General features: G+C 43.4%; 1 protein-coding gene across 6 annotated transcripts in view; it reads left to right on the top strand.

Moving 5' to 3' along the window:
- The window catches only part of CHRDL1 (chordin like 1), a 109,463-nt gene that overhangs the window by 76,795 nt on the left and 13,180 nt on the right, over positions 1–19,488 (top strand). For 4 of the 6 annotated variants that reach the window (XM_055338791.1, XM_055338788.1, XM_055338789.1 and 1 more), the window contains exons 7-9: positions 8,376–8,443; positions 15,205–15,373; positions 18,797–19,006. In XM_055338791.1, coding sequence (XP_055194766.1) covers positions 8,376–8,443; positions 15,205–15,373; positions 18,797–19,006 — 447 coding nt within the window. The remainder of the gene's footprint in view (positions 1–8,375; positions 8,444–15,204; positions 15,374–18,796; positions 19,007–19,488) is intronic. The other 2 variants (XM_055338793.1, XM_055338792.1) reach the window with 1 other exon arrangement.

The raw sequence follows: 19,488 nt of genomic DNA, 5'->3' as shown, positions 1-19,488 counted from the left end.
CGGGATCGCGCCCCGGGCCAAAGGCAGGCGCTAAACTGCTGTGCCACCCAGGGATCCCTAAAAGGTGCTTTATAAAGCAATCTTCCCCTTCCTTAACCTACTACTCATCCTCATTCCTCTGACGCCAACACTCACACCTTATACTCTGGGCTGGCTGTTCCCTTTGTCCTAAAATATGCTCTGTTCCTTCCCACTTTTGTCTCCTGCTGTGTGCCTCTCTTAGCTCTCACTCCCCACAAGCTTAGAATAGCTTTCCTCCTCTCTCCTACAGATTACGATCCTAACCCATCTTTCAAGAGCCCAGCTCATGTCCCACCCTTTCTAAAGAGCCCCACCTGATAACTCTAGTCCTCCTTGAGCTCCTTGGACCACACTTGGGGCTTAGTCTAGCTTGTAGAGTCCAGTATTTAAAACATTTTCTTGTATTGTTCATCATTTCATTGGTCTCAGCTCCTTACCTGGGGAAGGGCCACCCTTTTCCTCTGTTTACCCTAGCATAGAATTACGCATATCTTGTGGTGGATATATTAAAAAGAAAAAGCTACAGCTATGAAAATCTCTTGACAGCATTCTAAGTGAGTCCTAGGTAGGGAGGCCAGAGAGATGACTGAACTTACAACTTAATCAATCCAAGCTCATTTATCCAATACATTTCCAAAGAGCCAAAGGAGAAAATTGAATCTTGCTTTATGAAATTGGAGCTATTTCTACAAACTTCCACAAGTGACCAAAAACCAGAAGCAACTGTCTAAAAGCAATTTGTCAGTATTCAAGACAGCTACCATTTTACCTAAGGCTTTTTATTTCTCTTTCAAAAACAAAAACAAAAACAAGCAGCAAAATTACACGTGAGGTGCCGTCTTGGCTGGAACCCAGAGGTCTTGAGGGAAGTGGTGAGCCAGGTAGTTCATTTTTGTAATAATGTCAAAAAAAATCTCCCCAAGTTTTCAAACTTCTCAAAATCAAACAGAACTGGGGAAAATAACAGCACCTCCAAATATAGATCCTCGTGTATTGGCCTAGCATTATTTTGGGTTTTGTCCACATTTTCTGCAGAAACACCACCATCACCAGGTCATGATGAGGAAGAAGACATCGTTAATGAGACACACTGCTCAAAAAAGATAAAAATGAATTCAGTCATTTATGGTTTTTGAGTTGCTGTGCTCTAACTGAAACTTCAAAATGTGCTGAAACACTCTGACCTCTTCAGTGACAGAAGAGTCTGACAACCATTAATAAGCCCTGTTCTCAGGTGAACCATTCATGTTCATGAAGATGGGGACCATCTGACAGCCCACCCTTGGCCTTCCTCTTTCCTTCTAAATCTCCACTGGAAGCTTCCTTTTTCCATGGAAACTTTCCAGCTTGTTTTTGTTCTCTCTCCGGCCCTTGTGCTCAGATTTCATGTTCAGGTACTTACTGACACTCCCAGGACTCTCACTCCTCTCTGGTCATCGTGTTCCTACTTGGGATGTCTCTTATGTCTAGAATGTTTCTTTTTTATTTTAAAGATTTTATTTTTATTTTATTTGAGAGAGAGAGAGAGAGAGAGAGAGAGAACAAGCAGGGGAGAGAGAGAGAAGGAGACTCCCCACCGAACAGGGAGCCCAGTGCAGGGCTCAATCCCAGGATCCCAGGATCATGGCCTGAGCCAAAGGCAGACACTTCACCGACTGAGCCACCCAGGTGCCACTTAGAATGTTTCTTCTTAGACAGAAAGCCCTTCAGACGGTGGATGAGACAGCGTTGACATTGACTTTCATTTTGAGCTTAACAAATGAATAACACCGATTCCTAATTGGCCATGTCGAATAAACACCCCCATCCTGCTCTGGGATTGAAGGGTTTCTCATATGTATAGGGATCTGGTTCTATAATAAAAATAAGGAATTTCCGGTGAAGTATTTCAGAGCAAGTACTTCTTCACAGGTTAAAGCTACTCTTCCTTCAGCCCTGTCCTTCTGACTGCTTCAAGGGATGCCATGACTGCCCAGAAACACACCACCACATGTGTGCATTATTCTCATTGGAATAATCTTCCTGAGCCTAGACCCCAATATTTTTAGAAATTGGTCTGATTTGTTGACTGACAGCATGAACAAGAAAAAGAAATGTGAGCAAGACAAGCAGTGTCAGGCAGAGGGAGTCATATTCGAATATTATCTATGTTACAACAAAGTCCAAGTCTCTTGTAGCCAAGGCAAAGTGGACAGTGAATACCACTTATTCAAGCAAATCAGTAGAATGACTACATCCACTTACCCCTTGGATTTAGCCATGAAAACCAGCCCCATGTCCCCTACTCCCACCAGACATCCCAGTCCTCTTTGGATAAGGCCGGGGAGCTAATGCAGTATTTGTGAATTGAAGGACTTTAAATGGACTGCTTTCCATTCATTCCCAGGTTGACCAGCAGTAAACATTGATAGATCTCTGAGCTTCCCTTCTCCATCTATCTGCTTGTTATTTTCCCTGTGTGGATGTAGGACTCTCTTTATTTGGATCCTTGGACTGTTATCACTCTGCTTTATTACTACAAGATTGCACTCTCTCCCAATGAAGCAGGTATCTGCCCTCTTCAGCCTCATTTTAAGTCAAGAGAGAATAAGGGATGGCATTAAAACTCAAATGCCTCTTTGACAAAGATGACAATTAGGAGAGGACTAGCATAATTATGAGAGAATCTAAGCCAGTTCAGAAGGAATGGGGCTAAAAGAATCTCTGTGACCTTTTTTCTTTCTTTTTTTCTTTTCCTGCATCCAGGATCCTGGCTTTCAAAATGGAATGAACAAGGGGTAGTGGAAGGGGAGGTGGGCGGGAGGATGGGGTGACTGGGTGACGGGCACTGAGGGGGGCACTTGGCGGGATGAGCACTGGGTGTTATGGTATGTGTTGGCAAATTGAACTCCAATAAAAAATAAAATAAATAAAATAAAAAAGAAAGAGAAAAATATCTATACAAAAAAGTCAAAATGGAATGATTTTAAAATGATATAATTTCCTTTCTATGAGCAGGCATAAATGTTTTTCTTATTGTTGGGCTTCATTTTTTGTTTAATCCAGAGCCTTTCCTTGTTAGATACTTCAAATGCTCACGGGAGTCCTTAAGTTGGGTTTTCCCCATGGGTAAGCTACTCTTGAGGGGAAGGAGGGAAGAAGAGGAGGGAAAGGATGGGAGGAATAGGAAGAATAACACTTGCTGTGCCAGGCACTGCTCTGAGCTCTTTGCTCACACTAATCCATTTCATCCCCCACTACTCTCTGGGCTGGATTTGATTGTCTCCATTTTAGCCATAAGGAAGCTGAGACTCAGAGAGGTTCATCACTTGCCCAGAGTCACACGGGTGAAAAGGGGCAGAGCCAGGACTTGGACCCAGGTAGTCTGGCTGGCGTGGGTGGTTCTCTTAGCCATGACTGCTATGTTGCCTCTCAACTTGGGGATGTGGAGCAACTTTGAGGACTCTGAACTCTGAGGCTACTGGGAGGAACAGACTTTGTGACAACTCTGCTCCCTGGGGCTGGACATGGTAATTCTTCCAACTGAGTTATTGGGATAAGACTCAAATGCCCCATTTCTAAGTATCAACTTGGATCTGCATAACCACAATGCCATTGGAAGAGCAGACTGTGGGTTGTGGGTACCATCTAGCTAATAACTTCTCTGTGCCCTCTCCCATAATTCCCTCTCACAAGCACACGCAACTTTCACAATGCCTTTTTAAAAAAAGTATGTATTTCTGATTTTTCTGGATAAATGCTTTTGTATTCTTCAGATTTGGCTTGCTCCTCTTGGCAGGATTCCCCCTTGTCTGTGCCTTTGTGTGTCTCAAGCAGATATTGTGTTTAAAATGCTAAGAGCTTGTATTGACAGCCCAAACAATAAAGTGCTTTGACAGTGAAGTATTTTTAGAAAACATGACTGTCTACAAAATACTGGAGGGCTTCCTGTGGTACTGTATATCGTTGTTAGCTCCAAGGTCTAACAGTGGAGAATCCTTGTGACCCGGGTTCTTTAAAGCTTCACTTAAATTTCAGCATGCTTGCTCCCTCTCAACAGAATTTGTAGAATTAGATGTTTGGCAGAGGCCCCTGAGTCATCTGCTTCCACTCTCTCATCTCCAGCTTGGGTATTATCTGCAGGCCATCAAGTGGCTCACCCCAGAACCTGGCACGTAGTAGGTGGAGATGTCACGATCCATCACTTTCTTCCTCTCCGCCCTCTTCCGGTTTCCCCTCACAAAAGCCCTTTAATAATTTGCCCTGGTTCTGCTGATTTTGACATGTTGCTCTGAAAGTACAGAGATCCCTTTCCCTTTCCCTTGTCACAGAGATCACCATACAGCCCCCACCCAGTCTCGGGGATTCATTTCATTTCCATGTGCCTTATGATTAGAGCGACTACATATCTTATCATCCAAACCAAGACACTTTTGAAAGGGAGAGGGCTCAGTAATTATGCCTGTAGAAAAAGAGGCATGAAACTGGGTTGTCTCAGATCCATCAGGACCTATAGGCACGCTCTTTATGATGTTGTGTGTGGTTCAGAAGTGGCCACATGCTGGCGTAGTTTTGCTTTCTGAGGCTTATCTTCATGGGTATCTAATAATCTCATTGTACACTTAGTCCTTTTGAGAGGACAGGGTTTACTTCTGTGACCTACTCAAGCTAACCAAAGATTAATGGAAGCCACAGGAGTTATAAACAGTCCGAATTGTAGCCCAGCTCTTGACTGTATTTCAAATGCTTGTTCTCCATTTCTCCCATTACCAGAAAGCCAAGCCATTTTAGCTCTATAGGGTACCACTCAGATTATAATTGAGGTTTGAATAAACAACACATGTGGCTTTTAAGGTTAAACGAATATTGTTTGACATACAGTACACTAGAGTTGTTTTTCATTTTGGTTTTAAAAATTGGTTAAAATTACATCTTGTTGCTTCTCAGAATTAACTAGAATCCATCTGTCTCCATTAGAATCACTGGGGGGTTTTTTGTTTGTTTTGTTTTGTTTTAAGTAAAGCCTTGGCTGAAAAAAGAAGCTCCCTCTCACTCAAGATAATTTACCAGTGAATCGGATGGGGGAGGGAGGAAGGGAGGAAGGAAAGGAACAGGTTTTAGAGTATTGGTGCTTGCTTTTTTCTTTTATGCATTTTGTCTCTTAGATATATCTAAAGTGTAGTATCTAAAGTAGTAAATGGATAACTATTATCACCTCTCCAGACAGATTTGGCCCAAGTCTAAGAGAATCACTCACAGCTGAACAAAATGTGAACGTCTGAGAAGATTCTTCCAATTTAACTATGGTTCAAATTACATCGAATGACTCCTTACTTATAGAACATTCCAACTTAGAGAATGCCATTTTGATGATGTCAAAAGCTCAAAAGCAACCAAAATAGTAGTCATTCCTACTTGAGATCTATACAGAAGTAATGACTCCAGTAGTTTTTAATGAGGTGAAATGATTCCGATTGAGGCACACATGCCTGTCTGCAAATGCTTAGGTGTTGCGACATCTTGGTGTTACAGGATATTAATAGTCCACTCCCATGCTTGATCCCGACTTGCCTCCTCATTGTCTTGCTATCTTACCTATCGGCTCACTTAACAGGGACTACTTGCTTCGAGATTCTGCTTGGACGCTAAGTATTTCAAGACACTATCTAAAAGCCCTTTGAAGACTCTAGAGTCTAAATGCAATAAATTGACCTTCTCAGAAGGTCATGCTAAGTAAACATTGCATGCCAGTACCAACCATTAAATCTACATTTGCAAAGAGCATTTGGGGAAGAGAGCTCTTCTCTCATTTTTCTTTTTTTTTATTTTTTAAAGATTTTATTTATTCATGAGAGACAGAGACACAGGCAGAGGGAGAAGCAGGCTCCATGCAGGGAGCCCGATGTGGGACTCGATCCCGAGTCTCCAGGATCATGCCCTGGGTTGAAGGCAGGCGCTAAACCACTGAGCCACCCAGGGATCCCCTCATTTTTCTTTTAAAATTTGTTCTCTTTGGGCTACTTAGATTAGAAAACATATCCTATAGCTTTGACATTCTGTTCTGCCATTTGCTCGTGAATCTCTTCTGGTTTCCAGTCTTCTCTCCGGTCCCACATTTTCATCTGGCTCACGACAAAGCTTAGACCTGCCACTGCCAGTGAAAACAGAACGAGTACATTTAAGTTCATCCCACCTTACTGTCAAGGGCAGTGCCATTTCCCAGCTGGCCATACTTGCAACCCTTAGCATCCTTTTATGTAAAAAATTTTTTTTAAGATTTAATTATTTATTTGAGAGTGAGATCATGAGAGCAGCAGGGAGGGGCTGAGGGAGAAGGAAAGGGAGAATCCTCAAGCAGACTCCCCGACGGACATGGGGCCCGATCCCAGGACCCCAAGATCATGACCTGAACAGAAATCAAGAGTGGGCTGCTTAACTGATGGAGCCCCCCAGGTGCCCTCCGATCCTAACATCCTTTTATACTGTTTTTTCCCTTACCACCATTCGCTGTTAGCAAATATCCCCAAGGGATCTTATCATTTCCTTTTTATCTGGAGTAGTCTGGTTTGTCCCTCCTTCATTGTTTCATTGTTTTAGAGATTCTCAGGACCTGTCACATGTTACTACAACAGCCTCTTGGTTGGCCTCCCAAGATTCCACTTGCTCCCCAGCTAGGTGACACTCAATTGCCAGGCAAAGCTGCCACAAGTCACCTCTTTCTTTTACTGTAGGAACTCTATATAAAAATCAGTAACAGGATAAAATGTGAATTCTTTAGCCTCTTTCTGAAGTCTACACAGCAATTATTTACTACCCTTACTTAAGTCTCCCTCCCCTCTTTCCCCTGTTCCCCTTTCCCTCTTCCTTTCTTCCTCTCCACCATCTCTCTTGTTTCACATCTGAACTTTCTACTACAGCCACAGCCACATCCTGTTGGCTGTTTCCAGTATGTTCCTTACTGTTTCAAAGCTCTGCTCCTTTGCAGTTACTTATGTTAAATCATATCACCGTGATGCCTACTTCTAAAAATATGACTGATTATTTTGGGAAGCTTTCCATGATTCTGTCTTACTGATCACTTACTCCTTCAATCTCTCCCAAGCACCTCTTGACGAATCCTAATTTTTTTCCCCCTGAGATGATCTTTAAATCATGAAGGGCTAAAGTCATAACTTTGTTATATGTCACTGCCAGATAATATTGCTTTCAAAGGAATTTCGAGGTCTTTGGCACATCCTAAAACCCAATGATATTATCTAATTTTCCCTCACAGGACTACCACATCCTTGAACCAGTAACATGTTACTATCTCCATGTGGGCTTTGAAAGCTCGAGGGATAAATTCAAACAGAAAATCCATAAATGCTGATACTTTTTGGTATTTCCTGTTACCCTGCCAAATACATGGTTGAATTGATACTGAGAGTAAGACCAAGCTCTTCCCAGTGACTTGGTTGGTCATAGATAACATGAGGTAAAATCCTTGGAAATGGTCCTGTGGTTAGTGATCTTTAATCAGTAGAGGAATATCACTGTCTGTAGTGTGTTGTTCTCAAGACTAAAAGTCGGATCTTCCTCCTCAAACCAGTTACTCTGGCAGTGAGGCAATGATAAGTAGTTCACTGTTCAAAGAATGGACATACAAACCAGGGGAAGTGATCTCAGGCAAAAAAAAGAGGAGTAAATCTTGGATATCTGTTATGTAAATATTCCAGCCACCAAAAGTCTTACCTTAACTTTCAGACCAGGGCCTAACTTTCCAGAGACATAATGGTGATTTTAACAAATTATAACAGCCCAAATCCTCGAATCTCTTATTTTGTAAGGGTAGTTTAAACACAGGTTAAATATGACCTGCAAAATACTTAACTGTCACTGGATAAGATAAGCAAAAATGAGGCTGACAGCTCTATTACAGTGGAAAGTGATTATTTTGTCTTTTGTTTCCCAAATTTTGTGCAATGTGAATCGATTGGCTCTTTTGAAAAGTGGCAGCTTTCTTCAGAGTTGTTTTGAAAAATGAAGCAGGCCCAGAGAGGAATCTTTCAGGGTCACTTTATGAAGGAGAGCCATTTTTTTTGAGAGAGAGAGAGAGAAGGGAGGGGGCCAGAGAGAATCTTAAGCAGGCTCTGCACCCATCACAGAGCCCAATACAGGGCTCGATCTCATGACCCTGAGATCATGACCTGAGCCGAAATCGAGTCCAACGCCCAACCAGCCAAGCCCCCCAGCACACAGAAGGATAGCCATCTTAACAACAGTTAAAATGTCTGGAGAAATTTGGGATCATAGAATCAAAAATGTTGCTAGGTCACAAGGGTGATGGTTTTCCCTTCTATGTTTGTATGACTCTTTCTTTATTTTGCAATAAACAGGGGATGGAGAATTGTCGTGGGAACATTCTGATGGTGATATCTTCCGGCAACCTGCCAACAGAGAAGCAGTAAGTGTAAATAGCTCAAATAATTCAACACCCCGCAGCACCAGGCCAAACTTTTCTCCTTCCATGGCTGTTATCCTAGGAACTCCATAAAAGGGCCCATTTATAACACCATTTCTCTTTCCCTTGCCTTAGAAAATTAAATATTATCACCAATCTCAAAACATGTAAGTCCACTGTATATTTGGTAACTAGGGCCAGGACACGGGCACAAAAAAAATCACAGCCCCAGCACCTAAGTACCCCTTATCTAGATTGGAAGTTGGTAGCCTTTCAGGCTAGCTTGCCAAATCTTTGCCTTCTGGATGGAAGGCAGGTCACTGCCTCTGTCCTCAATAGTCCTTAACAGAGGAGCTTCTATGGGATTATAAGGTGGATCTGTCCATTCTTTAGGCAGAGGTACTGTGGACATGTCTCCATAAAGCCTCTCCTAAGCCTTAGGCTCTCAGTCATACAGCAGCAAGAGAAAAAAAGGTAGCAGCTACACACTCCTTCCCCACTCTGCAATATCCCATTTCTATGTTCAGTGTATAGCAACAGCATCTCTTGTTCCTGTGTATTTCAAAGTAATTGGCAAAATGCAATCCCTCTCTCCAAAACATATGTCTAAGTACAGCAATACCTTGAACTTCTTAAAATCTGAAAAGGAGATGTTCCAATTCAAAGAATCTCATCATACTGATGGATTATAAAAATATACAAAATGTATGAAGGCATTCATGGTACATAAATGGGTATTGATTGAACCCCTATACAAAAAAGTATACGGGGCATTCAGTGCAACATTATTTTTATAAGAGCAAAGCCAGTGGAAGGAACCCAAACATAAGTAATAGGGGCTTGGTTGAACACACCCAATCTGTGGGACATGGTGCTGTTGTTAAGTAGAATACAAGACATCAAAAGTGTACTCAAGTGGAGGGATCCCCAAGATAAAGATTTTATTTATTTATTTAAAAGACACACAGAGAGAGGCAGAGACATAGACAGAGGGAGAAGCAGGCTCCTCAGAGGGAGCCTGATGCAGGACTCGATCCCAGGACCCTGGGATCATGCCCTGAGCTGAAGGCAGATACTCAACCACTGAGCCACCCAGGTGCCCTGATCCCCAAGATATATTATGTAAACAAACCAAGGTGCAGGGTGCAACTCATACTGTCATTTCCTGTGTGCCTGCACAAATTGAATGCATATAAAAAGATCTGGAAGGTCAGATACCAATAGGTTACGAGTGATAATCTCAGAGGGGTAGAAGCAGCAGGGGGAAAGGGAGAGCGTGATTTTTTTTTATCTTTTCTGTATCATTGGATGTTTTTCAATGAGCGTCAATTTGTTGTGCAGTATATAACGTTTAAATGATTGTTTAAAACCTGTGGAATTAGTTCTCAACAAGCATTGCATAGAAGGCCAGAGTCTAGGGAATTATATGGCAAGCCTGAGGATGGGGAGGGGGGGCAGGTGTGAGGAAAGTGTTGATAGGAATGTAATAAAATAGCCAGTCTAAACATCCCGGCGTTGCTTAGTCCATGTGTCCTGGTTGTCTCATGTGCCACTTCTGACCTGCATATACCCAGCTCACCAGCACACCCTCAGCAGGGAGTTGAAATGATGTCTGCTTTATTCTCTGCTCCTACTATTTTCTAGACCTTGCTGTTTCTGAATGAGTGTGGAAGGATTGTGGGTTGGGGGAATGTGAAGAACAATACTCTGGATATCTCAAAAAAAAAAAAAAAGCAGCATTCCTGCAAGAGAGAATGGTCTTCCCAGTTTCCCAGTGATTCTGGATCCCCAGGATGGGTGAAACAGGAGATGAAGATGAAGGAGGGCACTTGTGATGAGCTCTGGGCATTGTAGGGAAGTGTTGAATCACTATATTGTACACCTGAAACTCATATTGGGCTGAAAGTTCACTAACTGGAACTTTAAAAAAAGTTTAAAAAATTTAAAAAGATTTTCTCCACCTAGCTCTATCTGCTAAGCGTTGAGGCCAGGTTGGTGGTCCTGCTGGTAAGGCCATTAATTTGCCTTTCTTCCTGACTTCATTTTATGCTGCCTCCAGCTCCACCCTTGTCTTGCAGTCTCGTCTGTCCTTCTTCCGAAACTGCCAGTGATGGGACTGAGCTTAATCCCATACTTCCTGTAGCAGAAAGAGGTCAGGTATAGAATGCAGGGCCTTGAAATAGTTATTGATTTTCAAAGGAGTTTGAGACCTATCTTTAGAAACAAACATTGGAGCCCGGTAGAACAAAATGTCCAGATGGTTCCACTTTATTATAAATAAATATTTTCCTTTGTTTTAAAAGGGGGTAGATACTGTGGGATATGATTTGAATAATAAAGAGCATCTGTAGTACTAGAAAAATACGTACCTGGCACACAGTAGGCCCCCAAGAAATTCATTTTGAATGAATGTGTATGGAAGGCAGGGTGAAATGTATGTGAGGGGCTTTTCATGAATGTGAATGTACAGAAATTTGTCCCAAATCAGAGAGAGATGCTTCTAACTTGTTGCTGGCTCTTGACCAGCCAAAAATTAGAAGGTAGGAGAACCCATTCTGAATATCCTTTGCAGGCCTAATGCTCTCTATGGGATCAAGAAATGCAGCACTGGGACACCTGGGTGACTCAATGGTTGAGCAGCTGCTTTTGGCTCAGGACATGATCCTGGGGTTCTGGAATCGGGTCCTGCATTAGGCTCCCCATGGGGAGCCTGCTTCTCCCTCTGCCTATGACTCTGCCTCTCTCTGTGTCTCTCATAAATAAAATCTTAAAAATTAAAAAAAATTTAATGCAGCACTAACAGCACATTGCCAATTCAGTAGACTGTCACTTTAATAGACCATTCATATTTACAGGAAACCATCAAAAAACCTTAGTTTGTCAGAAACACAGAGGATTGCTTTATTTTGCCAAGTGGGCTGAAAACCATCAGTTTACCAAGTTTTATGAAGTCCACAGGAAGGAGAACCTGTCACCAGTGGCTCAATTACAACTCCTTTGTAAAAACCTGAAGTGGTTTCTGTTTGGTTTCTGGATCATAATTTCATATGCACTGGTCCTAACACCATGGGTGTGTGTGTGTGCATGTGTTTCTGTGTGTGTTACAGTGAGGGAGAAGTAGACACAGGTCATAAAGCCAAAACATGAAAGCAAGCCGAATTTTGTTTTGGACAACGGCCAAACTCTGACTTTGCCCCCAATAGATTACTCAGAGATTTACCATTAGAAAAGGGAAAGATTTAGCGATAGAAACAATATGAAACAGATAGAAATCCATGTCTCACTCACATCGTCAGAACAATGGTTTGGGAAGGAAACTGGCCCAAGGGTCTCTCAGGTGGGGATGGTCCTAGAGTGCCAGTGATGAAGATATAATGTGCTCATGGCTGTGTGAATCATGACACATTCTGAAGACATTTTTAAAGAGTTACTTATGACAGACAGCACAAGGTGGGGGTGGCAGGGGCAGAGGGAGAGGGAGAAGCAGACTCTCTGCTGAGCAGGAAGCCCAAAGCAGGGCTCGATCACAGGACCCTGGGATCATGACTTAAGCCTGAGCTGAAGGCAGACTCATAATCTACTGAGCCACCTGGATGCCCCGAAGACCTTTTTTTAAAATTAAACTTTTTATTTTATGGTAACTTTAGATTCATAGCCCTGAAGGCCCTTTGAAGGCTTTTCCTGAACTGTCCTATTTTCCTATCTCTGCCAATAAAACCCTCCCATCTTAGATCTAGGACAAGTAAGGAAAAAGTTCCTGGGGAACTTTCTGTAATGGGATTTTCCACCACCAGAAAAGAAGTGTGTGAGAACTACTTCAAAAGCCTGAGATAGAGGTACCTGGCTGGTTGGTAGAGCTCAGTCAGTGGAGCATGTGACTCTTGATCTCTGGGTTGTGAGTTTGAGCCTTGTGTTGGGTATAGAAATTACTTCAATCAATCAATCAATCAATCAGTCAATCAATCTTTTAAAAAAATGCCTGAGAGAGTTACCAGCACTGAAGTCAGGAAATCAAATAATACCAAAATATTGAACAGAATAAAACAAAGCATAGGTATATGGCCATTTCTACCTTGACCTGCTCTCTCAAAGCCAGATCTTCACAGCTGGGTTTGAAGATAAGCTCCAGTTTCACTTAGAACTCCAAGGCCTTAATGTCTTTTTTCTCCCTTGCATTAAGTTACAAGGTCAGAATGGTCCCTGGTAAGCCTCTTTCATTCCTTTGTTTAGGGGAGCAACTCTAAAAGAGCCATTACCCTTAAATCAAAAACCCCCACCCCCAGGTTGTGAACACTGTATTTTAGCAGACTTTTTTTCTTTTTAAGATTTATTGATTTATTTGGGTGGGAGAGGGCAGGGACAGCGGGAGAGAATCTCAAGCAGACTCCCCACTGAGCACAGAGACCGACATGGGGCTCAATCTCACAACCCTGAGTTCATGATGAGAGCTGAAACCAAGAGTTGGATACTTTACCCGACTACACCCCCCAGGCACCTCTCTCTTAGCAGACTTTGATATTTTCTTCGGAGCAGCTTTTAGCCAACCATCTGCAGGCCGCTGAACTTGACCACAACATTCCCTCTCCCACTTTCTCTTTCCTTTCTTCCTGTCTTCTCCCCCAATCCTCACTCTCCTGCCATCTCCAAAAACTCAATCTTCACTGTCACCCTGAATAAAAAACCCACTCCTCTCTGGCCTCAGTTTCTCCATCTGTAAAATGAAAGACTTGAATAGGGGGATGTTCTGGAGAGCTAATCAAAATCCTTAAGGTTTTTTGTGTTGTGTTTTTTGTGTTTTTTTTTTAATTTGTTTTGTTTTGTTTTTTGGTTTTGAATCTCTTTTTTTTTTTCTGCCCTTACCCAATGTCCAGGGTCTGAGTGCCTGGTACCGAAGAACAGCTTTTCACTTTGTTTTCACCCTCATGAATCAGAGTACTTCTTGTACTTGCAGCTCATTTTTGGGTCAGCGACCTTTTCTCTCTCAAGTTCTAGCCCCGGTGAACTCCCTTCCTTCAGCATCATTGGTAGGACACCCACCAGCCAAACTGTCCTCTCTGTGTTCCTTTGGCAAAACTTTGCTAAACTCCAGAAAGGACAGAACAATCTGTAACGGTCTTGGTGGAATGTGAGTGAAAAAGACACATGAGCCATTGTGGGAATGAAAAATATTTGCACTAAGAATCCCATCTGTGTACATGATAATCAATTGATGCAAATTCTTATTTGTGTGAGATTTCATAGCAATGCACCAGCATGGACTCTTCCTAGATTGACAGAATTATGTTCTCTTTCTCTTACGCCAGCTCCTGTTCTCTCCCCCCTTCTCCCACCAGTGCCTCCCTCCACAAGAGAGTAATAATAATTCCCAAAGCTACATTTGCGACATGTGTGTCTATAGGACATAACTGTAATACATGTTTTCTGGGATGGTGGGGTCAGAGGATCTTATAACTACCTTCTCAAGGCCCCTTGCCATTTCTAACACTGAATATAAGCATCTTTCTAATTGCCTGTGGAAGATTTTTAGTGGGTCTCCTGTCCCACTAGTGTTACCCCTAACACTTGCCCCTAAAACAAAATGTTATATGGTTTTTCGCTTGAGGGTCCAGTCTTCATCCATTCCATCCTCCTCTGCCTTCATGCTCCCTTAGCTCCTGGGAAAGGGGTGGGTAGCAGAGTAGTGGGCTCATCATGTGTTGAACCCTCGCTAAGAGAGCAATGGTTGCATCATTTGGACTATAAGATTTTCAGCTTTCATTAGGGACCATGGCATTCATTCATTCATTCAGCAAGTGTTTAATGAGCCCCTTCTAAATGCTGGACACTGTTTGGGGCCCTGGAGATGTAGCAGTGAGCAAAACAAAGTTCTCACCTCTGGCTCACATCCTGGTACTGTCATATACCGTCAATTCTACAACATGTCTAGGGTATCTCTACTCTGCCGTGTAATCTCATGCCATTGGCTGCATTTAGTGTCAGTGCATCTAATCTGGACTATCCTAGGGTCCCATCTCTTCCTCCTGCTCAGTTTACCCTATACATGATCTGGAATCAATGCTTGGAAACACAATTCTGAGGATTTCCCTACCTTAAAAAAATCCCATAAAGGCTCCCACACCATCACCTCTGTTGCCTACCACATAAAGTCTTCACCCCTTCGCCTGTCATGTAAAGTCCTCCCTGATCTGGCTGCAGCCCACATTTTGGAATGTTATCCTTCAACTGTTCCCTCTTATGGACTCTATGTTCTCTGCTACACCTTCTCAACTTGGAATCACTTCCTGGAATATTCCTCACCAGCTCTGCCTGCAAAAAGTCTGTCCAGCCTTCATGGTCCAGGTCACAAACCGTCCCCAACCAGTTCTCTTTCTCTTCCTACTTTGCACAGCAATTCCTACTTCTGTGGCCTGTGTCCCATTCTGCCCTTGTGTTGCAGGCTGCTACTTTAATTCTTACGTATGAGATTCTCGGGAGCGGGAAGGACATTTTATTGACCGTTCTTTGGCTCTTTGCTCCCTCTGAGGTTTGTCTATGAAGCTAGCCCAGTCTTCTGCAAGAAGAGAGGGAAATCTCAGTCCGTTCTCAAGGCTGCTCTTATTTCACATACCTGTGTTGCTACCAGTGTGGGTGGATGTGTAGTTCATTTAAGATCAGAGCTAAGCTCATTGCTAGAAGTCATCAGATGGACTCTAGCTGTGTATAAGTCCATTCCTGCCTTCCCTCTGGCAGATTTGGGGAGCTGAATGTGCCCTGTCATTTTACAGAGACATTCTTACCACCGTTCCCACTATGACCCTCCACCAAGCCGACAGGCTGGAGGTCTGCCCCGCTTTCCTGGGGCCAGAAGTCACCGAGGAGCTCTTATGGATTCCCAGCAAGCGTCGGGCACCATTGTGCAGATTGTCATCAACAACAAACACAAGCATGGCCAAGGTAAGGAGCACGCTCCTTTTATACCACATCCACAGCAGTTCTACCACAGCGCACCCCCTCCCCTGCCCCGTATTTGGAGGGCTGGACCTGGAAAGGGCCTTGTCTCCCATGCATATCAGAAAGTTACACAAGCATCACTTACCATCAAGCCTCAAAGCGAGTCTGTCTTTATTTAGGACAAAAGGCAAAAAAGCAGGGAACTAATGCAGTGCCCAGCGTTTTCTCAGTTGCCCTAGGGGGTCGCAGGGCACTGGGGGAAAGTGTGTTGGATTGGATTGGCTGGTTAATAGAATGAGAGGTTGGTTGTTTTTCCAGTTGGGCACTTGATATTCACAGATACTCAGTGCCAGATGCTTCTGAAGCTCTTAACCCTGTGCCTTAGAAGCAGTAATTCTCATACCTCTCTGTGCCCAGGATTCTCCCCCGGCCTCTTGCTAAAGAGACATATTCTGGGCCCTAGGCTCAGAGATTCTAATTCATATGAGGAGATTGTCATTAGAAATGAGTAATCCAGTAAGAAATCCAGAAACATCCTGGCCAAGCACCAGGAGAACTGACATTAGGTTAACAGGGACACGCAGCCCACTCAGCCGACCAGGTGGCTGCAGCAGGCACCCACACACGTCCGTGGCCCAGACCTTCCTGAGCCTAGTTCCCCAGTCTCCACTTCCACCCCAGTAGTGGAGGTAGGGGGAGGAGAAATTCAATCAAACAATTGACTGCTTCTTACTTTTTTAGGCTCTTTAGAGCAAGAGCTCAGCTGGTTCCTTTTTATGAAACCACAAACATGTTTGGTTTCCTTTAAAGGAGAAACAAATCAAAGCTGGTTCTCTGAACGGGTTAAAAGTAATAAATTATTAAACCAAATGATTGAATAACACGGGTGAAAACCAATCCGTTACAAAGAATCCCTACTATAAATCTCAACAAAGCTGGTCAAACCAAAGCTAGTTGATCACATCTGTTATGAGTTAGATGTAAATTTCAGATTACAGATAAAAAACATTGAATCGCTTTGGAAACTAACAGGCTTAAAAGAAGAACATGCAAAATAAAACTCTTAATAAAAAATGGTGATGTATTAGAAGAATTGGAAGTATTTATTATCGATCTGGGTTTGATTTGAAGTGTATTATTTTTAAATTCTGAGGCATTCTGATACAAATTTATGAAATGCAGAGGAGTAGGAGGTAAAGATGCAGTTTGATTTTCAATCCTAAATTGCCTCCAGTAGATTCCATTTGCCCTGAAAATATTTCAAAGCCTTAAAAAAAAAACCTGTGGGCAAATGGACTTTGAAAATCCTAAATCCCATAATTTCCAGAGGCCTCTTCATTTCAGGGCAAAGGCTCATCCCTTGATTTTTTGTGTGTCCTACAAAAGGCCCAGCTGGTTTACATTTTTTTATTGCTCCCATTGATTTGGATGCAGTGGTTCTTTCCTGGCCTATTATAGGTTACTGGAGAATCACTTGCCCCCACTCCCAACCCTCAGTGCCCCAGCTGGATGATTCAAAACCATCTCAAGAGTTTGTTGGTGGGGAGAAGCCATCCTTTCCCACTAGAGCATTGACCTCCAACTCTTAAATCGCAGAGTGTAGGCTCTCACCCAGTCGAGATTGTTCCCTTAGCCCAAATGTTTAGAGGAGAGTGATCCTGGCTATATAACACTGGAGGTCCTACCTGCCCTTCTCCATAGCTTTCGTGTTAACAGACATGCTCCACTGAGACACATCTGCTTGGTCCCTTGCTTGAGTCAAAGAGAAGTGATAGGACTCTGCCATTTTGAACTTGACCCCTGCCTAAATTTGCTTGAAGCAGACTAGGTACCCACTTGGTCACATGGTCTAGAAGGGAGTGTCACTATCTTTGGAGGAGGAGAAGGGGTAGGGGCAGGAGAGAGAACACATCTGGCCTGTCTTGTCACGTGATTCCACCCATGGCCCTGAGCCTCAAAGTCCACGTGTCAAGTCCCTGTTCTAGCTCCCTGTATGGTTGGGAGCTTCACTGGTTTAGGTTCTTGGTTCTTGGAAATCTTTGCATGGATTGACCTGTGAGAGCACCTAGTACTCTAGCAGTACTTGCAAAGGACAGGAAAAGGCAGCCGACATCATCCATATTTCCAAATGGGACCCAGTGGACTTGATGAGAAAGAACTAGCCCAATGATTCATCATTCTGAGGCCATTGTCTCACAGCCAGATCAGTTCCTAGAAACGCCCCAAGTGGGGCTGTTTCTCCCACCCTAGCCCTGCCTTAAGTGATACAACCCACCCTAGAGACGTTGTTGATCAGGATGCTGACAGGTCTCTCTGGGTATGATGAGGTGATGGGAATAATGAGAAACACACCCAGTCCCAGCCATGGCTTAAAATCTCCAGAATGTCTCAGCACTTTCAAAAAGGGAGAGAACTTATTCTCAGCCCTCCCCATTTGCAGCCCAATATAGTTCTTATCCTGGAGCCTAGCCCCATGCCTTACAGTGGGAGCTGGATATGTTTTGGTTGGTTTGCATTGGCAGATGTTCCTATGGCCCCTTCCCTTCATAGGCCTCTTTGCCTGCAGCTCTTAGGATACTTGCTCTTGCAAGGCCCCTTAGAAAACATGGCACCAGTGACTTCACCTCCCACCCAACGAATGCGAGACCACCAAAGTCTACCTGTAGGACAGGTAGTGATTCACTGTAGTGGAATCTATAGCCACTGAGGTGGGCAACAGAGGATATTGCCTGGAGATTAGAGGCATGAAAGGCTTCTTCATGATCCTTTCCCTCTTGATCCCATTTTAGTGACTTCCTTCCCATGCCAGACAGAAGGCCATCTCCATTAACTCCATATCCATCTGTGTTGGTGGATCAGATTCTCATAACATTTGATATTTTGAAAGGATTTGCTTCAGGATCTGCAAATACTGGCCCTTTGGGAAGAGCAATAGTTTCTGCAACTGGCCTCCCTGGCAGCCAATATCTCTGGGAAATTTTTATACCAAGAAGCATATCCACTTGGGCCATACAGATCTTTTATGAAATTGCAGGTATTGACACTAAATTCTACTAGAGGTTCCTTTGCAGATAACCAGGGCAGATGGAATTCTGTTTTCATGCATTGTTTCATTCCTCCACTTTCAGAGCATTTAGTGACTGCTCACCATGTGCTGGGCGCTTATGAGCACCCAGAGGCTGCTCCTGAAGGACCTGAATGGTTGCTAATGATAAAACAGGAACTGAGCTGGGTTTTTTTGTTTTGTGGGGAGGTTGTTTTTGTGTTTGTTTTTGGTTACAGAGGCTGCTCTGTAAACATACATCCACAGCCATGAAAAGGACAAAGGATGCTTGATGTCTTGAGGGGTTCAGGGCTTACATTCTGAGCACAGGGGCCCATTTCAGCTCCCTAGCCTTTAATTTCCAGTCCTATGTTCTCTTCCAGTGTGTGTTTCCAATGGAAAGACCTACTCCCACGGCGAATCCTGGCACCCAAACCTCCGGGCATTTGGCATCGTGGAGTGTGTGCTGTGCACTTGTAATGTCACCAAGCAAGAGTGTAAGAAAATCCACTGCCCCAATCGATACCCCTGCAAGTATCCTCAAAAAATAGATGGAAAATGCTGCAAGGTGTGTCCAGGTAAAAAGGCAAAAGGTGCGTTGGTTGGAAGCCCTGCCTTTGGTTGACTGAGATCCCCACAGAGTCCTTCTCAGTATTCATTAAGCATCAGAAACCTAATCAACCTGACACATCATCTCAATGTTACTAGTTCTAACAATGAACTTCATTCCCCCCCTCTTTTGAAGGGCTGATAAGATGGTTGCTTAGAAGAAATTTACTACTCAGAAATAGACTGGGAGGGGTGCCTATGTCTGCTAAACTTTTGGCCCCATGTAGCCCTAAGCGCCAGACTTAAGCCTGGCTTTTCTAAATTGCAGAGAAATTGGGTTATGAGGATTATACAGAAGAGCAGTAGCACCTGTCATTGATGTCACTATCTAACTGATCAAGCACAATCACATCCGTGACCCTTTTGAGACAAGATGGGAGGCAGGTGAGGTAGAGTGGAAGGAGAGTGGGTTCTGGGCCTGAGTGAAGTTGTTGTGTGACCTTGGAAATGTGACAGATCTGCTCTG

Source organism: Nyctereutes procyonoides, unplaced genomic scaffold, assembly GCF_905146905.1.
Source record: "Nyctereutes procyonoides isolate TBG_1078 unplaced genomic scaffold, NYPRO_anot_genome, whole genome shotgun sequence".
NCBI lineage: Eukaryota > Metazoa > Chordata > Mammalia > Carnivora > Canidae > Nyctereutes > Nyctereutes procyonoides.
This window is presented reverse-complemented; position numbering and strand designations above follow the sequence as displayed.